Source organism: Pimephales promelas, chromosome 12 (genome assembly GCF_988280905.1).
Source record: "Pimephales promelas chromosome 12, fPimPro1.hap1.1, whole genome shotgun sequence".
Classification (NCBI taxonomy): domain Eukaryota; kingdom Metazoa; phylum Chordata; class Actinopteri; order Cypriniformes; family Leuciscidae; genus Pimephales; species Pimephales promelas.
The window spans coordinates 21,167,786-21,192,105 of record NC_142780.1 but is presented as its reverse complement, the minus strand read 5'-3'; the positions used below and the strand labels follow the sequence as shown (position 1 = coordinate 21,192,105).

The 24,320-nt window shown below is 37.0% G+C and overlaps 1 protein-coding gene across 3 annotated transcripts; it reads left to right on the top strand.

Moving 5' to 3' along the window:
• The first annotated feature begins 929 nt into the window (after window positions 1-929).
• On the top strand, window positions 930-24,320 carry dtnbp1a (dystrobrevin binding protein 1a). 3 transcript variants are annotated; one of them, XM_039679767.2, is made up of 10 exons: window positions 930-1,322; window positions 1,943-1,996; window positions 2,336-2,386; window positions 2,558-2,618; window positions 2,700-2,832; window positions 6,099-6,231; window positions 7,231-7,253; window positions 16,726-16,881; window positions 17,478-17,603; window positions 23,601-24,320. In XM_039679767.2, exons 1-10 carry the CDS (start codon window positions 1,267-1,269, stop codon window positions 23,888-23,890), a joined length of 1,083 nt encoding a protein of 360 aa, XP_039535701.2. In that variant the 5' UTR covers window positions 930-1,266; the 3' UTR covers window positions 23,891-24,320. The 3 variants fall into 3 exon arrangements, with proteins under 3 accessions (XP_039535701.2, XP_039535699.2, XP_039535700.2); XM_039679765.2 differs by having other exon boundaries at window positions 17,469-17,603; XM_039679766.2 differs by having other exon boundaries at window positions 1,131-1,322; window positions 2,339-2,386; window positions 17,469-17,603.

Sequence of the window (24,320 nt, the reverse complement as noted above, 5' to 3'; positions counted from 1 at the left end):
AGCCACTAGGTGGCGCGGAAAATACAAAGAAACAAACAGAAAGTCCAATAAATCTTCTAGGAAAATGCCCTTTTAGAGTTTACTGGATGATGTTCAGTATATTTTCAGATGGTAAATATTTTCCAGGGCTGGTTAAGTAGAACTACGTGTTAAAATAATCACCTAATTATTTCAACCTAAAAATGACCTCTGCACTGGACTAAATATAACCTATGGACTGCCGAATCGCTTTCACCCCAAAATGGTTGGCCATGCTGGGTTTCACCTGCTGGGCCATGGTGTTGCAATAGAATGCTGACCTCACGTTCTCATGTCACTGTTCACTGCCTAATTTCGACCCCCTGCCAAATTATTACCCCCCTCCTTGAAGTCAGTACCTGATTGCCTAATCCCAACCCCGCCCCTAATCTTAACCCCTCCCCCACAACTAATCCTAAACCTACCAATAGTAGGGGGGTAATAATTTGGCGGGGGTCGAAATTCGGCACAACACCGGCCTTGGTTTCAACAAAAGCAATTTTTGGAATAACAAGAAAGTTTTACGTTTTTGCTCACCCTCAAAAAGTGACAACTTTGACATGCTATATTAAAATATCTGTGGGGTGTTAGCACACTTTGGGGACATCAGAGATTTATTTTACATGTTGTGAACTTAGCATTACCACTTTAAGTAACTTGAACTGATATATCCTGCCTTAAAATATGTTTTTGGTACGTTTATAAAAGCTAATTTAATGTAAAAATTTAATGGCCTAACCCTGGATTAACCTAAGCCCTGTCTGTGAAACCAGGCCATACATTTTTATGGGAACTAGTGATACGTTATCTGAATCGGTTCATTCGAACGTAAACGAACCGCATGAATGAACCGAATCGCTAAAATGAATCAGAGAATTGCTGAACAACCCTTCTTTGGTCACTTTCACTCTCAAAGGGGGCGTGTGTTTAACTAGTACAGGAAGGACTCACGTTTAGTATCTGACAGACGACGCTGAATCACATTTTCTTACTCTGGGTAAAAAATAAATGTTGTGTTAATAATACAGTGATCGAGATCCATTATTAATTATTGAGATAAACACTTGCTGGATGAATCCAGGTACTGTAGTCCTGCAGACATTATCCGACGGTTCACAGCCCACAACGGGACATTAGGATATTGCCCTATGTCATAGGATGACTGAAGCCCTCGTGAAAGACTGTAAGCACACACAGATCTAACCTAAATGTCAAGCCTGTGTAGAGGAATTAAAGCGGCTCACGGACATGTTTGAGAATTTCAGAGAGAGACTGCAAACGGTGCAGCAGGACTTCACATCAGGGTACGTATGAGCTGCCTGGCTGCTTTCGCACTATCCAGAGTTCTTAATAAGGTGTTGAGATAGCAAAATGATATGACCTATAGAACCTGAACTCATATTACACAATATTGACCTAACTTCTGCTTTGGCTTCTTGACGAGAGTGTCCGCTATTCGGCAGAGAGACGAGAAGTGGACGCTAGCTAATTAGCCTGCTAATAATCTCACTACAGCCATGAGTGTTGTTTGTTTTTGTCTAAATATTCACAAAACAAAGGCTGCTGGGTATTAAAAGAAAGAAAATGTATTAAACAATTTAATATTTGAGGGAAGAAAAGGGACACGAGATGTTCAATGCTGTCAAGTTAGCCGAATGCTAACAACTACGATCTGCTTTTGCACTAATAACTTCCAGCTGACTGTCATGTGATGGGCGAAACTACATTACTGTCTTTTATTACATTTTCTCAAATAAAACTTAAATATTAAATGTAAATATTTCCAAGACACTGGGTGCATGTTTTATATAACGACAATAAACCAACACAAATGTAACCAAACAATAAAATACTGTAATTTTATAACTAGGCATATTATTTAGATTTTAGGATTTTTACAGTGTCATATTTCAAAACTTCTCAGAATCAAGACCCTAAGTGACAAATCCAAGGAGGTGAAAGTAAAGAAAAAACAAAGGTAATGAGCTCTCTTGTTTGTTTGTTTTTTGTTTGTTTTTTGTTTGTTTGTTTGTTCACACACACGGCACAATGGTTTTATTCTGGCTAATTATATTTTATATACTCTTACCATAACCCTACCTCTAACATAACAGTTACAGAAAACTTTCTGCACATTTTACTTTTTTATTCAAATATCATTTAGTATGCTTTATAAGCTCTTTCAACCAAATGTTCTCACAATGTACAATATATATAAATATAAGCATGGCATTTAAAAAAAAGATATGTCATGTGTGTGTGTATATATATATATATATATATATATATAATTTGTTTATGTAATATATTCTCCCAGAAGAGATGAGCACCTCCCTGAATATTCTGCTGGAGTCGAGTTACTCTGTCGGTAAGTTGCTTTTCTTTTTTGTACACAACCATATTGTCAATGATGTCAAGTTATCAACAAAAATTTCAGAGCAGTGGAATCAAAGGAAGTATATTGATAAATAGCTGAAGATGATGAATGTAGTAATAATTGTTTTTTTTTTAAATTTATGTTTGGCTTTTTCTACACTAGATATGAAGACACTTGGGTCTCCCTTCATAAACGTGGTAAAGAGTGTGCTAAGGCTGCAGAAGTAAGTTCACACATATAATTCGGTACAGTTGACTCATTTGTGGTGCCATAACCATGATAACTAAACCCTGTGGTCTGTCAGACGGTGGACGGAGAGGTGGTGATGCTGTGTGCACACTGGGAGAAGAAACGAGGAGCAGTGCTGGAGCTGCAGGAACAACTGCAGCAGATCCCTGCATTCCTCTCGGACCTGGAGACTATCACCTCACGAATCGGTGAGACATCACACATAAGATTCTTAATAAGTGACAAATCAAAGGTATTCGAACAAGGATACTTATACATTTATGGTATTGGTAGAGGAGGAGGTTATTAATATTACTTAAATGGTTAGTTCACCTAAAAATGAAAATTATGTCATTAATGACTCACCCTCATGTCGCTCCAAGCCCGTAAGACCTCTGTTCATCTTCGGAACACAGTTTAAGATATTTTAGATTTAGTCTGAGAGCTTTCTGTCCCTCCATAGAAAATGTATGTAATCTTATTATATTACATAAATATAATGTTATTTTTGGACCAAAATGTATTTTCGATGCTTCAAAACATTCTAACCAACCCACTGATGTCACATAGACTACTTTGATGATGTCTGTATTCGCGAAAGACGCCACGGGAAAATCAGACTGAATTTTACTATTACTAATAAAAGATAAGCTAATGTGCATTGTAAATGTCAGTAATTTATATATTTTTTTACTTATTCTTTTTATAAAAATGATTTAAAGGCCAAAATATGTGAGGTTTGTCTTTTTATAAAACCATTTTGGTAAAAATATTGGAATTTCATTTTACTCTATGTGCCTATAGGGGTGGGTCGGGGATGGCAGGGATTGGTGGCAATGTAAGTAACTTACCGGTATCTGAATATTTGCCATGGGGCGAGGGCTTCGATTACCTCTCTCTTTTTTGACCATTCATGTGTTTGCATCTCTGGCTTTTACTGTGATCGTAGAGAAAAAAGATCACCTTGACTGCCTTTGCAGAGTGTTTGTCTACACACAATGCTACACACTCTGTGTGTAACTGTGGTGCATGGTGGTAATGAGAATGATTCCTGTGGAGCTCCATCTGCTGATGTCAGTAGCTGTTGTTCATGCCATAACGTTGCACCTATTGGCGTCAATCTTTAGACTTGGCTCCCTTACAAAGTGTATTGTGCTCTAACATTGCTCCGATCATTTAGTTGTTATAAGCTCTTTTTGTAGTGTTTTGGACAAAATTACTTTTTCTAATATGCATCTAGTTAGTGTTTATCAAATAGTCCAAGCAGTTGTATGCAGTCAAATTGTCATAATAATATTAAAATAAAATAACTTAAAATAACTTTTTATTAATATATTTTAAAATGTCATTTTTTCCTGTGACGACAAAGCTTGATTTTCAGCATCATTACTCCACTCTTCAGAGTCACATGATCCTTCAGAAATCATTCTAATGATTTGGTGCTTAAAGGTGCTGTATGTACAGTATTTTTCCATGCATAAGGCATTTCACTAACTATTCCTGTATCTTTCACGATCAGCACTGTCAACATAGGTGAATGTATAATATGATAATGAAAACGGTTAGTGAACTACATTTACATTTATTCATTTAGCTGACGCTTTTATCCAAAGCGACTAACAATTGCTATATGTGTCAGAGGTCGCACACCTCTGGAGCAACTAGGGGTTAAGTGTCTTGCTCATGGATACATTGGTGTCTCGCAGTGGATTCAAACCTGGGTCTCTCACACCAAAGGCATAGACTAGACTGAACAATTTCAGTGTAACAGTAAGATCGTAGTAAGTACTGTAAGTAAAACTACGGTACTGAACGTGTCTGGAAATGTGTATTATAAACAATATGGTAGTAATGGGATGAGTGTAGTTAGACAGTAGATCTTACATCCTAGAGAAGTTACGTCCTAAAGCACCTTCTTTTTGTTATCCTGGAACAGTCTTTTGTATTCATTTCATGTCTCATATATGTTGTAGTTTACCTTGCTATTTCATTACAGTTTACCATTATTTCAGCATATCTGAAAACTTGTAATTTATCACAATAAAAATAGGGGAGATCTCTCCATAATTCAAACGCTTTGCCGATGTTGATCCATGTTTTCGTCCCAAGTCGATCGATTCACGTTTGGCCTGACGACCAGCTTCAGCAGATACATTTTTGTTTTGTTTTGTTTTTTATATCACATCCGATGGATTTCGCAGAATATCCGACCCGGAGACTTCACATAGAAATAGGAATACTGGCCTTCAGAGGCAAAACCCGACAAGTGGATCATTGTAATGTGTGATTATTTACAACCCCTTCACACACAGGCAATAAAAAAACATATCATTTTAGAAGAAAAGTTCCATATAGCACCTTTAAGCAACATCTCTTATTATCACAGTTGAAAATTGTTGTGCTGCTTAATATTTTTGTGGATGCATTTTTTCTGGATTCTTTGATGAATAGAAAGAACAGCATTTATTTGAAATAGACATTTTTAGTAACATTTATAAATGTCTTTAATGTCTTTTGTTTATTTGAATACATCATTGCTTAATAAAAATATTGTTATTTCAAAGAAAAAAATTACTGTACAGTACTGTATGTTTAAAGTCCCCGTGAACCGGAAGTTGCAAACGATTTTTCTCCAGTGCTGTGACGTATTTCCAAGTGAAACGGAATATTGAACAGAGGGCAGGGTTTTACTCTAGCGCTTCTCCTCTCCATCTCTCGCTCATAGTAAACTAACGGTTTGAGGGGAGTGGTTAAGCGTTTCCCCACCCAAACTGTAAAACCTACGTCATCAGAAAAAGAAACCGTTCCAGACCGGAAGTAACTTTTCAGATTTTGATTAAAGATTACTAAGGTAAAACATTTTTTTAATATATATTTTACTTGCACAGATTAATTGTTCATCACAAGACTAGTAATATGCGCTAACAAAGTAAATAGGTTCAATTTTGATTTCACGGGGACTTTAACTTTCAGGTAATGCAAGCAGTGTAAATTAAATTTCTATACTTGTTACATTGGTTTGCAGTTTTATTAAGTATGAAGTGGCCAAGTATAAAACCACCTCCTCCACCATCTTTCTAATGCGAGTAGATATGAAATAAGGTATATCACGTTCCCGCTCTAAGAATCCTAAGCTCAAATTCAGAGAGAACTGCAATTTCTCACTTTTTAGTGTTGCCACTTGGTGGTGTTATGTATCTATATAACTGACAGGAAACAGTTTGCCTATATTTCTATTATCATTCACCTGTGCTCATTTTGTAGTCTGTAATGTAATGCATGTACAGATGAAATGTAATTTTATCAATGGAAATGGCAATATGTCACCATACCTTGCATTCTAAATCAGAATTTACAAATTCAATATGATAGGATGCACACGTTACTGGGGCTTTGGCTTTTCCTCCTTTTCTCCCTGTATATTATTTGCTTTAACGTGTTATAAACTTCTTTAGTCTTCCATGTTTTTGCACAGCTCACATGGAGGCTGATTTTGAAGAGATGGAGAGTCGTTTGGTATATCTCGAGGATTTGTGTGCTCAGTGTGATCATCAGCGCTACAAGCACTTTCAGGTCCTGCAGCTGGAAAACTACAAGAAGAAGAAAAGGTAAAAGCAGCATTTATTTGCTCTTAAATAAAGGCCCTAGACAGTTTAATGTGTCCATCATGTCTTTTAGCCAGTACTTTTCCTTTCTGCTGTCTTTCTGCTGACACATACCAGCCCTATATGTCAGAAAGCAATCGTGTAAGGGTTCTGTAGGAAAGATAGAATGGGATTTAGGTGGTACTAGTTACCAGTGCATAAATGCATGGTAATCATAGCATCAAACACCCGAATCATCACATTTCTCCTTGAGCACCTGCTCATTCAGAGATGATTCTTCTGAAGGCATGCTGTGATCAGAACACACACTCTGTGCTGCATTTCATGGTCATTTGATCAGCTCACAATAACTGCAGAACATGAAGGTTCTGCTCATCAAAGATTTGCCCCTTTAATATTTTAAGTTTTTTATGATTTTTTGCACCCTGGAAATGTTAAGAACATATTAGGGCATCTGTCTTGAATAAGAGTTTGTTAAACAAGCAATGTAACAACTGCTGTTTAGATTGTTTATCCTCACAATGAAACCACACACAGTGTGTTTTCCGGATTTCACTGAAGCATTGAATAACCACACGCAGAAATAAGCTTTTTAGGAAAACACGCAAATGTCCTATTGTTCTTGAACTGTATGAAAACACTACCAAGCATGCATTTGTTTTGTGTAATCATACAGGCATTTGTGTTTCTTTCAATGCTGTGTGCTCTTGATGTTTGAGCCTGTAGCTAAATCATACATCTCTGGCTTTGCTCAGTGAGTTGGAAAGCAGCTGGGCTCAGATTCTCAGTGCCCTTCTCCTTCTGCATGTGGGTATTCATTAGTACAAACACACAGATGCAAAAGTTGTCAGTGCCTATGAAATGCTGCAGCCTCTTTTTCTCGGGAATCTGTGCCTGCTTTAAATGGGGCTGACTTAATGTGACATCTGGTAAGATCTTGTGCTCTGTAGTTGAGTAAATGTATTTGTTGTGTATCTAAATTTTATTTTATTTGTTTTCTAGGAAAGAGCTTGAGTCTTTCAAAGGTAAGAATGGTTATTTTTTTTTACATCTCGAAGAGAACAATCAGCCTAACTCCACAGCTAATACGAATATACATTAATAAATATGTTTACCAATATTTTATATATATATATATATTGTTCCTTTATAATTATTACATTATATTTATTTCATCAAGACATTAAAGATTTTTATATTATTACACAAATATTTCAAATAAATGCTATTCTTTTGAACTTTCGGTCCCACTTTATATTAAGTGGCTTTAAGTACTATGTACTTACATTTAAAAATAAGTACAATGTACTTATTGTGCTCATGTTGTATTGTAAATCACTTTTGGTGCTATTGAGGTGGGATACAGGTAAGGTTAGGGACAGGTGTGGTGGTATGGGTAGGTTTAAGGGTAGGTTAAAGTGTAAGGGATGGGTCAGCTGTGTAATTACAGATGTAATTACATAAATTAATTACGGCTGTAATTACATGCTGGTATTTTTTAAATATAAGTACAATGTAAAAACATGTATGTACACAATAAGTCCATTGTATCAAATTATTAATTTAAATGTAAGTACATGGTACTTAAAGCCACTTAATATAAAGTGGGACCGAACTTTCTGTTCATAAAATCTGCTATCAAATTGATAAGTTTAATTATATCTAGTGCTGTGAGAAAAGGCTATAAACCTCCACCTCCATTTATCCTCACACACAATTTTAGCCTACTAGCCGAGACTCTTTCTTTATGTGCACAGATATGACGTAGCGATGCAAAGACATGCTCGAATCTCCCATGGAAATCCACCAGTACCACAGGAATTAAAAACATTATTACAAGCTTACCGCTTTGAATCGAGCTAATGCAAGCAGATAGCTTTGAACACTGGCTATGTATTTTCTCAAATATGTATTTTGGATAATTTCTAACCCCCCCAAAAAAGCTACAGACTGCAGCTTTAAGTATCACGTGACTGAAGACTGGAGTAATTGCTGCAACCAAAAAAAAATCATCATTAAAATAGAAAGCAGTTATTTTAAATTGTAATAATATTTGATAATGTTAGTGTTATGACTGTATTTTTGGTCTAATAAATCTAGACTTGATGAGCATTGGAAATGTTTTACCGAGCCCAAGCTTTTGAACGGTATTGTATTTAATTAGTTACTTATAATTATGTAAACATAATTACTTAGTATTATAATAATTTTCATTCATTATAATTATATGATTTTGTTATTTATATTATCATCTGATTATTTTAACATCTTAAACTGATTAAGAAGTAGAGAGATCATATGCACTAAATAATTGTATGAAAATAAATAGTGATTGACCACTTGCACTATAAAAAGTTGTTTAATTGTGATCTAAAGGTAGAAACAGAAAAAAAGATCACTGAGTCAATAATGGTGTCTTATTTGATGGAGGTGCAGGTTTCAGAGGGATAAATAGTTCCCAGTTTAGTCATTTTGTATATTATTTTAGCATTTTTATTGACATCATCATGAAGCTCATTTAGTGCTGAACACTGAGGATAGCCGTGTAGTAATTACCCAGGCGACAAAAATTAACCTCAGGGAGGGCAAAACTGCTCTAGTGAGTGGATGCTGCTGTCTTTATTTGGTCTTATGATGCCATTAATTCCTCACTGACCTCCAAGGGAGGCTTCCTGCTCCATCTGTTCATACCTACTGTCCGGAGAAAATAACATTCACTTTCATCATCGCAGCTCCTCCATGTATCAGATAGAGATGTTGTACTAAACAGAAATTGCCTTTGGGCGGCTATGCATCATTGTTCACATATCTGTGCCCTTTATCTAAAGAACATTTAGGTCATCTGAGTGTAGAGGTTATTTGTTAAATGATGCAAAAGTAGATGTTGAGAATAACTAAGGCTTACATTTTTTTGAATGTATGTATTTTACATCCTAGTGATTCAACAAATGTATTTGTCACTGAAAAAGTAGTAAAGACTGTTTATAACACTTCCTTTGGTACGTAGGTGGTGTTGCTTGAGATTGGCTCGTTTTTTGTGTGGGCAGTGTGCTTCAAGACTTCACACCTCATACTTGATTATTTATTTATTTAGGTTTTAAAATGATTTTTAAAATGTTTTTATTAATTCATTTTTACCGTCTGGACAATGAAGCTGTGGTTTACTAGTATGTGCAGGGTAAAATGCAACGCTGATATCTGTGAAAGACATTTAGATTTATCAATGACTTTTGTGTGTAACAGATTGCAGTGTTTTTGGCACTAACTAATGAATATTCACAATTCTCTAATTGTAATATTAATCATAACTGTAGTTGAGTGTTGTATAAAGTATAAGATTGATTGATTAGTCTCAGATTGCAAAGCAATGAAGGTGAATATTTTACACAAAACTCAGATTTCTACAGACCCTCACCCCTATAACAGGATGTGAATGGTACATTCCCTGCTTTCCTCCTCACTCCAGCTGCATCTGTAGCTCTGTGTCCCTGAGCAGGCAATGTCTCAGCTTTCCTGGCCATAGAGGAGCTGCTTCTGGGATAAAAACGGCTGCAGAATATAAGATGTTCGTTTAGCTGTTCTTTAGCCTCACTTTAACTGCAGTCTCAGGCTTATCAGTCCTGCTTTCAGCTTATCTGCACTCTTCAAGGAGAAATACAAAATGTCCACGTCGGGAACTCTGGACAGCAGCATGAGAGATTCTTGTAGGTTTCCAGACACTCTTTTTTTTTAATTGAGTATTGAGTAGATGGTTGTAAGGTTAATTTGATGTGCTGATGTATTGCAATTCTGGCTGTATTTCAAGGCATCTGAATTGGTGGTGTGCAGTCATTGTTTGTCATCTTTGGGTTTGGCAGGCTTTAGTAATGGAATTTCAGTGCAGATTAGGATGCATACGGTGGCTTTTGTGTCTGTATGCCTTTTCATTACCAGCCATCATAATGCAAGCCTATGCTAAGCTTAGAATTATATTTTTTATAAAAGACTTTGGATGCATCAAATTTAGAAATGTTGCTGTAAATCTGTTTTAAAGACATCCTTGCCATGGAGTTGTTGTAGCTATTAACTTGAAGTTGGGGTTAGTATTCCTGCTGTTCTATTTGGTGAGAGCATTGCTGTAACATGACAATGTCAAAGCACTTAACTTGTGTTATGTGCCTTCAAACCTTTGTGTTTTGTAGTGACCTGTAGTAGAGATGTAGAGCTGCAGCCTCTAGGTGTCTTATGTATTACAATCTCATAAAGTTATCTTAGAGATTATGCATTCACTAGATAGATATATTATATTATACGGCAAGAGCTACTGAAGCATAAAAGGAGGAGCGACGACATTATAGATGACATGTTATGTTTTGTTTATGTATATATGGCAGTCTTCCGTGAGGGGCTGCCACTTTTACTTTCGTTTTGTTGATTATTTTGATACATTAAAAGTCCCATTCTTCATGTTTTTTGAAGCTTTGATTGTGTTTACAGTGTGCAATATAACATGTGTTCATGTTTCGCGAGTAAAAAAACACAGTATTTTTCACACAATTTACTTTATCTCTATACCGCTGTTTTCACTGTCCAAAAAACGGGTGGATGACTTCCTTATTCTATGAAGTCCCTCCTTCAGAAATACGTAATGAGTTCTGATTGTCCCAGTGGTTCCTGTGTTGTGATTCGACAGCAGCTTATCGCACATTGCCCGAAAAGGTCACGCCTCTTACCATAAATGCACTCATTGTTATTGTAAAAATGTCAAATATATTAGCATATCAATTTGAGCCTGAATCAGACCCGGAGATCATAGATGAAGAGAATCGATTAGAGCCTGTTCAAACTCGACTTTTGCAGAATGTTTCACAGTGGTAAGGTGTTTATTTAGTTGTGATACTTTTAATTGATTAAATTGTAATGTTAAATGTTACAAACTGTTTTACTGTGTTACAAAAAGCTTGTGGTATATATATATATTTTTTCCGTCTACAATTTGCAAGAGCTCACCAAAATTGGACAGTTGAAGTTTGAAAAAATGTTGCCTGGTCTGATGAGTCTCGATTTCTGTTCGTCAGAATTTGGCGTAAACAGAATGAGAACATGGATCCATCATGCCTTGTTACCACTGTGCAGGCTGGTGGTGGTGGTGTAATGGTGTGGGGGATGTTTTATTGGCACACTTTAGGCCGCTTAGTGCCAATTGGGCATCGTTTAAATGCCACGGCCTACCTGAGCATTGTTTTTGACCGTGTCCATCCCTTTATGGCCACCATGTACTCATCCTCTGATGGCTACTTCCAGCAGGATAATGCACAAAGTCGGAAAGCTCGCAAATTGGTTTCTTGAACATGACAATGAGTTCACTGTACTAAAATGGCCCCCACAGTCACCAGAACTAAACCCAATAGAGCATCTTTGGGATGTGGTGGAATGGGAGCTTCGTGCCCTGGATGTGCATCCCACAAATCTCCATCAACTGCAAGATGCTATCCTATCAATATGGGCCCACATTTCTAAAGAATGCTTTCAGCACCTTGTTGAATCAATTCCAAGTAGAATGAAGGAGGTTCTGAAGGTGAAAGGGGGTCAAAAACAGTATTAGTATGGTGTTCCTAATAATCCTTTAGATGAGTGTATTTTCAAAGGTTGTATGTTTTCTAACATAAAGTTGCTAGAACATTTAGGTTTGAAAAAAAAAAACCTAAGCAAAGGGCTTACTTTTTATTTTAAGGTGTCCTTGTGACAGTGTAATTATACATTTACGTACTGAGTAATTTCAAGTAACAACATGTACTCACTAGTGAGTATAGGTAGGGTTAGGAAATAGGGGTTGGTTTAGGGTCAGTTACTTGTAATTATGTGCAATTATGTGCAGGTTTTACTGACACAAACCAGAGAATATTTATAATTCATTGTCTATCCTAATTGACTGTAGTTGTTGGGCAGAGTAGTGATTATGAACCACCCATGTGTTGAAAGAAGACAGTGTTCATACATTGCTCTGTCTCTTTCTGTTGCTGGATTCTAGGGTTCTGTGTGCGGAGGCAGGTCAGCTCCTTAAAATGAGTCATTAACCTGTCTGTCTCATGGGCAGAAAACCTGCATTACCATCCGTGCTAGATGCTCCACTGATTAGCACTGCATTTCTTCTGCTGAATTTTCCAAATAGAAGATTGATGGTTTTAATGAACATTATAATCAGTTTCAGTTTGATGGTTTTAATAAACATTGTCATCAGAATATAGCCATATTCACAGTGAGCAGACCATGAAACTGTGTTGTCGAAGTAGCCGTGGTTCTGTCCATTGGCCTTCACGAACGTTCTTAAACTGGGTATGAAATGGAAATTGGGATTTATTTATTTATTTTTCCCTATTGTGATGTACATCTGAGTGAACAAGTTTTCAAACAGGAAAAATGTAATGCTGAACTTGATTTTGTCCATGGGGATTTTATTTGATGGTTGTGGTTTGCTATTGGTCAATCTCATGTGAGTGACAGGTTTTCCCGCCCTCACAGCAGTAAAACACATCATCAGAGAAGAGATGTCATTGCAAGAGGGAGGGGGGGAGTTATTTTAAAGGGATACTTCAGGATTTAGCTAAGCTTTTTATTAGTAGAAAACCTGTAGTATTTTAGAATTACCATGCTTTCCACCCTCATAACCCCCTGAGACGAGAGATTTATGTATTTTTTTGTCTGGAAAAAGTCCTCTGACGCAAAAAATCGTCATTTTGCGTCATCGAAGAATTTTTAGGCTAAAAACTACAGTCAGTAGTAGGGGCTGTTCCGCATGTTTTCAACCCGCCCGTATGTACACATAGTGTCAGCCATCTTTTTTTGGAAGCTAGCTAACAGGCTCTTTTTCTGTGGAGAAAGCTGAGTAGTAGGGGTTACCATCCTCTTGTTCCCGGACATGTCCGGCCATCGATGTCCGGGATTCAGCTTTTGCTTTCTGCAGTCGCCATTCATTGTTTACATGCTCACCTTTTGTTTCAATCTAACTGAATTCATTCCATTGGTGAATTTAAATGTAGTGTTTACATGAACGCTAAACAAGTAATCGATTGATTGTGTTTTAACATTGCTAAGAAAATTCCTGCTCCTCCGTGAGAGATACTAGACTGGTGTGTCTCACAGGTGTCGCTCATTGGTAATTAAGCCACCGGCCTCGCGGCGTTCTCCCGTGGCCCTAGTCTCGTCCTGCTTGCCACAGTAAACATAATGAATGGTGACTGTAGAACGCAAAAGCCGAATACCGGACATTTCAGGCGATCTCAAAATATTTTTGGGCAGACTCATTGGGGAAGCTCACTTGTTGTTTAACTACTGCGCTCTGTTACCGGTAGGCGTGGCCTCCTAGGGCAGCGAAGCAAGTGCATTCTGGGAGTTGTTGTCTTTCATGCACATAAGCCAAAAATACATTTTCTGGCTTTTCTCAGTCTAGAAAGCTCCAAATTCAAAAATAATTTCACATTTCTTCTATATAAATGACCCATTTTAAATACACATTTATCATTCCAGAGGTGAAGTATCCCTTTGAACATAACGGGGGCACATGAATTTAAAAACAGTGCATTGATAAATCATTCATAATAAAATTCCATTAAAAATTGGATTTGTTCATTTTGATTTCATGGTACCTCAACATCATCCCTCATTTCTGAAGAATGTATGTGGAGGATGTGACAAGTGTGATCAGAGAGCCTCGGGCTCACCCTGTACCGTCAGATATCATTAGCTGTCACCCGAACGTAACGGAAAATGTGACGAAATGCACAGCTTAACTCTGCAGATTTAGTGCTTTCATTCTGTATCCATGATTTAGTTCCCATGGACATCTTTCAAGGGAGGAAGCTGCTGGTTAACATTGCCATTCATCTTAATGGCACTTGCTCAGATTGCCTAGGACAATCCACCCCTTACCCCACCGGTTTTATGGCAGCTCAATGGGCGTTAGACAATCACCTGAACCTCAGATGTGTTGTGTAGAAAAGAGTCACAAATTTGCGCCATTGCAAGTTCCTTCTCATTCTTAATGCATTAGACTAGCCATTAAACGCAGCAAATCAGTAGTCTGGATGCCAGCCGAACTTAACCCCGCGCACAACATTCGAGTTCGGGAAGTTCATATTCTGACTAGAATCTGAGTATGATGACGTCAGGCTGGCAAATCAGCATTAGAATGATTTCTGAAGAATCATGTGACACTGAAGACTGAAGTAATGATGCTGAAATAGAAAACAATATTTCAACAGTCATTTTAAATAGTTGAAATATTTCACAATATTATTGTTTTTACTGTATTTATGCAGCCCTCGTGAGCATAAGAGACTTCTTTCAAAAACAAACTTACTGACGCAATATTTTGAATGGTTGTGTATATTAAAGTAAAAAGTTAGAAATATTCCCTTGCATATAGATTTTAACCTAAAATGTGGATGTTGAACAAGAAAAAAAATTGTATTTGCCATTTACCTTCATACCAATTTTTATATTAACATTTAATTGGCATGGAATCCAAGCACAGGGATTTTTTACAGGTAGTTTTATTACTATAAAGAGATGGTATAATACTGATTCTGCTGTGAAATATTGATTTGACAAGCGTGAGAGGCTGAAGCAGGTTATTAGCGCAGGCGGCATCAGAAGAGGCTGTCAAACAGATAACATTGCTAAACTAAGGTCATGAAAATACATGCATACATATTCAGTTTATTTTAATGTGCTTGCATCATCTTCATTTACATAGCCCACTTTTGCAAGGCTAATGTTGTGCTGAAATGGGCAACAATGGTTTCCTAGTAGTGAACATGCTTAGATTCAGCCAATCACTTTTATTGAACAATGCTCAACCAGCATATCTGTTGAAAAACAATATGTGACAGGACTGTAGTTAACACCACATCCTAATAACAGAGGTGCACTTCACATCTTTGTCAATAGACTCATTTTCCTGACAAAGGAAAACGGTAGACAAAGTCCGCTCTATATTTGATGTTGCTGTATGCATACTTGCATGCATAAAAGTTTTTTCTAGCACTATTTGTGACCATGTCTTGAAATACTTAGTGTTTTATGGAGTTTTATGGGAATTATTTTGAATAATATCAAGTTTTTTAGAGGTCAAATAAACTTTCAATTCTGGAAGTTGTATTTAGACCTGATTTAGACTGTGACACCATAAGCTTTGACAGGATGTGTGTACCGTTTTATCTATGTATGCATACATCACACCCATAAACACCAAATATGCTGACATTTAAATGGCATAGGGCAGACTTCCTGCTTTTTAGAGAACGGTATGCACTTCCGCTGAAGGATAAAGTATTTCATTGCACATCTTGTATCACTCGCAATAAGCGCACCCACTCTAGTGCCGCATACACCAAAGAAGCATTGCGTTCTCTGCCACCCCTACTAGAAGATCATAACACGCTGCGGTAAGCTAGGAAAGCTGGAAAGACATTTGTGTAGGATCTTCTTCATTGTTGGGCTGTGTGAAAATGTACACTGTTGTTTGAAGTTTACATCTCAGAGGTTTGCATTAGCAAATTTGCAAAAAGTTTTGGTAAATGCATATCTGGCAGATATGGTGTATTTATGTGTGGGATTGGAAGGAATACTTGTAGTATTAAAGTGACAGTAAAGACTTAATTGTTACCAACAAAAAAAAAAATATTTCAAATAAATACTGTTCTCATGAACTTTATATCCATCAAAGAGTACTGAAAAAAGTGTTCCATGGTTTTCACAAAAAGATTACTGTAAAAAAAAATATTGTTGGTTTAACTTTTAACTAAATTTTAAGTTCATTGAAATGGAAAAATTGAGTTAATACAATGAAGGAGATTTATTTAATCATCACAAACTCAAAATATTATGTTATCTGAGTGCCGAATCAGCAAATTAAAATTATTTTAATCATGTGACACTGTAGACTGAAGAAACAGCTTCTGGAAATTCAGCTTTGCCATAACAGGAATACATTGGATTTGAATTGAATTTCAAAAGAGTTATTGTAAATTGTTGTAATTTTTTTTTTTTACAATATTGCAGTTTTAATGAATTTTTGATTAAATAAATGCAGCCTTGGTGAGAGTAAGAGGTGCCTTTCTTTTGAACAGTAGTTTTTAGAATGTTAATAACATGTTGAGAATTATGAAAAATATATTACAGATCAGTTACCTACTGTAGAAGATTGTTTTACTTTACCCACAATTGTGGATTAACTTGACACAGTGTACAGTGCATCACCATCAGTATAGGCAGTGGCCATTCAGATTGTTAATGCGTTCCTACGAAACCTGTTGATATGAACACAGACTATTGTTGTATGCCGTTTGAATCTATGTAATGAAAATAAGCGTTATGTAATTGCTTTATGTGTGCTCAAGTGTTACTCTGAGGGTGAATCCACTTCCCTTTTCAGTTCATTTCATGCTTCCATCCCCCATCTCTCTTTCTTCTCTCTGGCATTTTGTAACCTACTTGGTGTTTTATGTCTCTCTTTAGCGGAGCTCGATACAGAACATGCCCAGAAAGTGCTGGAGATGGAGCATGCGCAGCAGGTCAAGCTAAAGGAGCGACAGAAGTACTTTGAAGAGGCATTTCAGCAAGACATGGAGCAGTACCTCTCCACAGGATACCTCCAGATCACGGATAGGAGAGGTCAGTTACCTATTTTATAAGGACCACTTCTGCACATACTTGTTCAAATGCCTGCAATTGATTTGTTTGTGCTCTCAAGAACACTTTCTAAATTCATATTTACTCTCCTCATGTAGTGCAATGTTTATTTAGCTGGACAGTGAGCAATGGTTTAGCAGTCAAAATGCAATGTTCTCTTTTTCATAGTAACCTTCAGAAAATAGTTTGAATCATAGCTGTTCTATATGATGTGCTGCTCCCGGCTCTGTCCTTCCCTTTATGAATATTTAAACATACTGTTACTGTGTTAAATGGAAGGTTAAAGAGCTTATTCAAGGATGTTGATGGTCTTCTCTTTCCTCTCTCCTGCCTTAAATGCTGCCCTGATGTATGAGGTATGCTCTCCCATGCATCCCCCGTTCTTCAGGACATCTTCTTTTTCCCAGCCTCTTCCATCCATGTCAATATATGAATTATATTGTGACATTTGCTTGTATATTCCTGAACTAAATCTGCTGTTCTGAAGGTTTTAGCGATCACCTGGTTTGGTGTTAGGATTCACACGGTTGAAGTAATTGTGGTTTGTTTTCTTTCATCTTCTGGGGCAGATCCAATAGGCAGTATGTCCTCAATGGAGGTGAATGTTGATCTGTTGGAACAAATGGATCTCACAGATGTGTCCGACCACGAGGCTCTCGATGTCTTCCTCAGCTCCGTAGGTGAAGAGAGCAGCGCTGACGCAGGTCGGTTGTGCTGTTAATGTAATACACTCTTAAATTCAATTATGTTTTGGAAACAACACAACTTTTGTGTCTAGATAAGGACATCACATTTTGTGTTACTTTGTGTTACGTCAACCAATGTGTTATTCCTCTTTACATGGAAAATATGTTGAAATCTTTAAATCTATTATAGACAATTTGTCAAATATGTTATTTTTGAACAAATATTGTATGAAATAAAACATGTAGTTTATATAGATTTTATTAACCCTGCATTTACATAAATCAAATTTCAAAAACAGTCAAAATTCAAAAACGTGAACAATTAAATTTAAAGTAATTGAATCATTAACAATGCTGTTTGATTGAAAGTTTTCTTGAACAGTCAACTGCTAATTAAATTTAATTTAACCGCTAATTAAGTTGTATTTTGAATTAAATATATATATATATATATATATATGAAGAGTTCAGATGCAAAAACCTCTAAATACCATTTGAAATTTTCTTCTTTAATGATGATTTTTATCAAACTTGTATATTTAGGTTCAGTAATTTCACTTAAATAACAATTAATAGGTAATTATCATTGCCATTTAAGTGAAATTACTGAACTTAAATATACAAGTTTGATAAAAATATTCATTAAAGAAGAAAATTTCAAATGGCATTTAGAGGCTTTTGCATCTGAACTCTTCATATATATATATATATATATATATATATATATATATATATATATATATTTGACAGCATCTTAAACATTAATCATTTTTATTTACATATTTGTTCGAGTGCATAACATACAGTACAAGTGTGAGGGTCGATGAGATGAAGCCTCTCGTCACCGTCAATAACTGCAACAGGTGCTTTAGGGACTTCTACCATTCAAAGCTGCAAGGGTGAAAATAGAGGCACGTTTGTTATTTATACACACAACAAATATAGCAAGCTAATGTTGGCTAGAATGCCAAGAAAAACTTAAGGGTCAGAGATAATGTTAACTTCTTGGGTCATTTTGCACAGTACGTGGCACTGTGAGCTCAGTTCATTTGTGAGAGAGATGATACTGTAAATGGCACTGTGAAATTCCCTCATGTGAATCAGGATATGGCTGTACAGGGTTTCCTGATAAGGAAACCATAAAGCTTGTTAAAATGAGTTCCCATCTCTGAAAGTGTGCAGCGTTGGCTGTCATAAAGTAGTTTGTGACTTCAGAAACACCAGTGATTTCAATCTGCGTTTTTTTTTTTTTTTTTACTGTCTTTGGTTCACCGCAGTTTTAAGGAAAAAAATACTCAGCAATGGTAATGACTTGAAAAAAGAATGAGATAAATTTTCCTCTGCACTCTGACATCGGTCACAAATTGGAGAGACAGCTGGGTAGAATTTTGGATTTAGAGTAGTGCAGTCTGTGTAAAATTTTTAACTGAATTAATTGGAATGAATGAGATTCCATGTGAATCCAGCTTGGATAATCCACTCACATAAGAACAGGGCACTCCATACTTCCAAAACATCAAAGCCTTTACCTTTGCGGCCTAATAATAGTGTTGAAAAACTGGCATTGCCAACCCACCCAGCTCTTTAGATTTCTCTAAGTGCGTCTTAAAGATACGATGTACCTTTAAAACCCCAAATAAAACAAGGAAATGATCGAATCTAGATTAAAAAAAAAGATTTTGTGAGATGGATGGGTCAAATCTGAAACAAATCTTTGGAAGGGCCACCATTTTTATAGCATTAATACTGACGATTAACAGTGGTGGAAAACACAAATTTTTTATGGTAGATTTAAGGCTCTTTATTGCAGCCATAAAGCTTATATATGTTTTTCGGATCTGAGGAAATAACCAATTGTAAATAAGTAAAATGATCCTGAATACACCTCAATATATGTACGAAATTTTTTACCAAACTTATCTAGCACTGAATATAGATAACGGCACTCGATCTGATCGAAGGCCTTCTCTGCATCAAGTGAAGTAATGGCTGCCGTAGACTGCTGAGTGCCTACACTATACATAACATTTAACAGGTGTTGAACATTTGAAAAATAAAATCTACCCAAAATAAAACCAGGCGGATCATGATGAATTAATGAAGCAGTGTGTTTCCTTAGAGTGATGGACAAGACTTTGGCAACAATCTTCTGGTCACAATTAAGCAAGCTCAATGCTAGCTGGAAGGATGCCTTTCTTTTTTCAATTATAAACAAATGTTTGCCTCGTAGAGAGAATTTGGGAACAATTTATTTTTAAAAGAATGATTTATCATTCTAAGCAGTAGTGGGGCAATTATGTCTGCATGAGCTTTATAGAATTCAATAAAGAACCCATCACGCCCTGAGGCCTTACCGTTTCAAAAGGACTTGATAGCCTTCAAAATTTCATCCAAAGGGAACCTTTTATCCAGCTCCTCTCTGGCAGCCTCACTAAGCTTTGGAATGTCAATAGTATCAAGAAAGTCAGTAATATCTGAGTCGGGCGCATTGCATTTTGAAGTGAAAAGATACTTATATAATTCTTGAAAGCAGGCATTAATTTCCTTTGGCTTAGTTAACAGCACAGCAGACCTTGATTTAAATTTGAAATCAAGCCGGTATTATGCCTCTAATATGCCTCTATTAGCTGGTATGGCTCTTAGTTGCACATGGTTTGTCTCAAAGCATATTAAAAACACCACATAGACATAAACATTAAAAACTTGATTTTCACCACAGGGGGACTTTAAGTACATTAACAAAGTAAAAATACTTTCCACCACTGCCGTGTATATGTGTAAAATCCTCTTTGACCATCTACAAGTGATCACAAATGACATTTCTGTCAGAACCACTATCGTCAGATACGATTGACAGTTAGCATAAAGTTTGGATTGGTGGAATGGTTCTGTTCTGGGTGAGAACTCCCTAAGCATCCATGCAGCCTAGCATGGATAAGAGCAGGGAGAGCAGCAATAACCAACCCCCCTTAGGGTAAACAGAACAGAACCAACATGAATGTATGCAGATATCATTCATTCAAGATTTGAATAACATAATTCGAGAATTTATTCTGATTCAAGGGGAATCAGAACACCAAATCCTGACTGAACGAGAGGAGGAGCTGGGAGAAACGCGATAGCTGCTGATAATACTGAAGGAGCTTATATATGGAGTCGTGTTCCTATAGGATTCGTGGATCCGCTGAGTGTCAGCTGATGCCAGCCTGACTAACGTGACCTGCCAGAACTAACACTACACTTGATTTTTGAAAGCCTCTTAATTCTAAATACAGCCATTTTTCTTTCCTCCATGCAGATATCCACCTATGATTAAACTCGCTCATAAGAGGAATAACAGCTCACGAAGTTACACAAAGCAGCAGTGTGATTGGATGATAGTTAACACATATTGTGTTGGACACATTTGCATTTTTTCTTTTTTTGTTGTTTCAACACATTTAACACAAATTGACAAAACTTGTTAAGAAATAACATTGTTTTTTTGAGAGTGTACTTTAAATACAGTAATTAATAATTGTATTTATGTTATTTAAATAGTTATTTACATGGGTAAAATAGGGCAGTGGTTATGCTGAGCTGTGTTTGTGCAGGTTTATAAACAGAGAATGTATTAAGATGTTCTAAGAGCAGTATTTTTTGCATTCAAACTCCAGAAAAGATCCAAAAATCTCAAAGATGTAAAACGAATCCATATGAATCGTAAATTGTTTAATCAATTGTGAATAAATATGATCACTTTATATGATTAACAGATTGTGTATCATAAACAATGAGTGAAACACATAAATGGTATGATCACATATGGTAAACTTGGAAGCTAGTGCGTGCACCTTCAGAACCTTTTTGAATCTTTAAAGTTTTGGTTACTTCCAATGTATGGACAGAAATCTCACAGGTTTCATTAAAAATATATTTAAATTTTTGTTTTCTTTTAAATTAACCAAAGTCTTATGAGTTTGGAGCGAAATGAGGGAGAGTACATTTTTCTCAGGATGTGATGCATGATTAGAAATACACCAAATAAATAAAATGTAAAACACTAAAAAAAAACTAAAACCAGTGTTTTTAAATGATACAAGTGAATTTAAGCATCACTGCTCTCCTTTGCTAAAGATATATTTCTACATTATTAATGTTGAAGTGAGCATTATAGAAGACAGGGAAGAAAATCTGTATATCTAATGAGTGTCCCTTTAACCCCCTCAGACCTGAATTATGTTTCAAGTTTCTGAAAAATAGAAAAGTGCATTTTACCAGCTCATGAGGTTTCTATAAATTAAAACAAATGAAAAAAATATATATATATAATCCCTTCCCACGAACCCACTATTTGTCCAATAACCCACTATATTTTTTAAAGTTTTTCCGCAGTTCATTCAATATGCTGCAATTGGACGCGGTCCCATCGGCACTCTATTGAATGGGGATTCGGTAGTGTTTTTGATAGACATTTTAATTAAAGTTCCTGTCATGATAAAAACTATTTTACTGCACTCAGAGAGGCCCCCTGAGTCTGTGGTACCAAGCGCTATCCCATAATTCCACTGTCCACAAACCCACTATTTTTATACTGGCATAAATGCTACATGGGATGTCCATATCTCAGCCCTGGAAGGGTCTAGAGCCTCCATTTTTGCACTCTGGTCTAAGTCTCATGGCCCTCTATCAGAATCCAGAGTTTTGGGAAGATTGGAGAAACTTAATTTTTCGCCCGAAAAAAACAAAACAAAACGTAAGGGGTACCACTGTCGTTTTTTTTTCGGGCCGAATTTTTGAGTTTCGATATCTCAGCTCTGGAAGGGGCTAGAGCCTCCATTTTTGCACTCAGGTCTAAGTCTCATGGCCCTCTATCAGAATCCAGAGTTTTGGGAAGATTGGAGAAACTTAATTTTTCGCAAGAAAAAAAAATATGTAAGGGGTACCACTGTCGTTTTTTTTTTCGGGCCGAATTTTTGAGTTTCGATATCTCAGCTCTGGAAGGGGCTAGAGCCTCCATTTTTGCACTCAGGTCTAAGTCTCATGGCCCTCTATCAGAATCCAGAGTTTTTGGAAGATTGGAGAAACTTAATTTTTCGCCCAAAAAAAAAAAAAGTAAGGGGTACCACTGTCGTTTTTTTTTCGGGCCGAATTTTTGAGTTTTGATATCTCAGCTCTGGAAGGGGCTAGAGCCTCCATTTTTGCACTCAGGTCTAAGTCTCATGGCCCTCTATCAGAATCCAGAGTTTTGGGAAGATTGGAGAAACTTAATTTTTCGCCCGAAAAAAAAAAACGTAAGGGGTACCACTGTCGTTTTTTTTTTCGGGCCGAATTTTTGAGTTTCGATATCTCAGCTCTGGAAGGGGCTAGAGCCTCCATTTTTGCACTCAGATCTAAGTCTCATGGCCCTCAATCAGAATCCAGAGTTTTGGGAAGATTGGAGAAACTTAATTTTTGGCCCCCCCCCCCAAAAAAAAAAAACGAAAGGGGTACCACTGTCGTTTTTTTTTTTGGTCGAAATTTTGAGTTTCTCTGATCTTCTTGAAACTCTGGATTCTGATAGAGGGCCACGAGACTTAGACCTGAGTGCAAAAATGGAGGCTCTAGACCCTTCCATAGCTGAGATATTGAGATATTTATAATGGCATAAATGCCATGTGGGATCTCAATACGTCAGCTCTGGAAGGGTCTAGAGCCTCCATTTTTGTCCATTGTGAAATGCTCCAGAAGTTAAAAAAAAGGGGGCTGACATGTGATGTCCATTGTAATGGACACAGGGTCTGAATGGGTTAAAAATGGAAATGGAAAAGATGGTAGTTTTCAGCTGTCCTCAAGTTTTACCTTATTTACAGCCATTGTGCAGAATACTGAAGATATTCCCTCTAGGTCAGAGAAGACAATGCAAAAAGAAAGTGCAGAGTGCTGGAATGACTGTAAACACGTGAGGCTTTCATGGGATGGAAGTATTCAGGGATGTGACTGCAATTTAAGGCTTCATATGTGACATATTTTCACCTTGTTGCATCTATTCAACAGAAGGCCCAGCTCTGGAACCTGGCTCATCCCCATCAGACATCAGCCTGAAGGTGCCCTCACACACAGAGCTGCGGCAGACCGTGTCCTCCATCTCTTCCTCCTGCACCGACACCGTCAGCGGCGTGACCGAGGGTCCGGATGAAGAGGATGGCAGCGAGGAAAGCTGCAGCGGAGAATCCCCGCTGGTCCAGTCCGATGAAGAGGAGGTACATGCTGACACAGCCCTCATGGCCCTCCCAGAAACAGAGCCGCTCAAAGGCTCAGACGACAGCGACACACAGGCCCCCTAGTGGCCATGCAGGGGGAAACACACTCGCTCAAGTTGGTTTCAGGACATGAAAACCTGTTTTACATGAGTGTCCCGACAGAAGGAGTGCTGATGTCCAGCCAGATGTTTCTTCATGGCTGTGTTTCGACCCTTTGAGATGAAGGTTTTGGAGCCTTGTCGAACAGTTTTTGCTCAGCCTTGAGAGCAGCTCTTTTCAGACTGTTAGCACTGTGATTTTTGCTTCATTCTTTCCCAATACAAATAAATCAACACAATGTATGATACAATTCTTCGTATTACCTGCTGCATCAGAATTATATAGAAATTAGTAGACATTTTACAGTGTTCCTGCTAATATCACTGATGTATGTTGCATGAATTTGTAATGCAGAGCTCATTTTTGAGCCGATTGAAAGACCCTGGATATTTAAATAAAATATACCTTGAAATAA

Coding starts and splice junctions, on each gene's coding strand:
- dtnbp1a (XM_039679765.2), top strand. CDS start 1,267: ATGTTTGAGAATTTCAGAGAGAGACTGCAAACGGTGCAGCAGGACTTC. Junction 1,323..1,942: donor CAGCAGGACTTCACATCAGG/GTACGTATGAGC, acceptor AAAACTTCTCAG/AATCAAGACCCTAAGTGACA. Junction 6,232..7,230: donor AACTACAAGAAGAAGAAAAG/GTAAAAGCAGCA, acceptor TTTGTTTTCTAG/GAAAGAGCTTGAGTCTTTCA.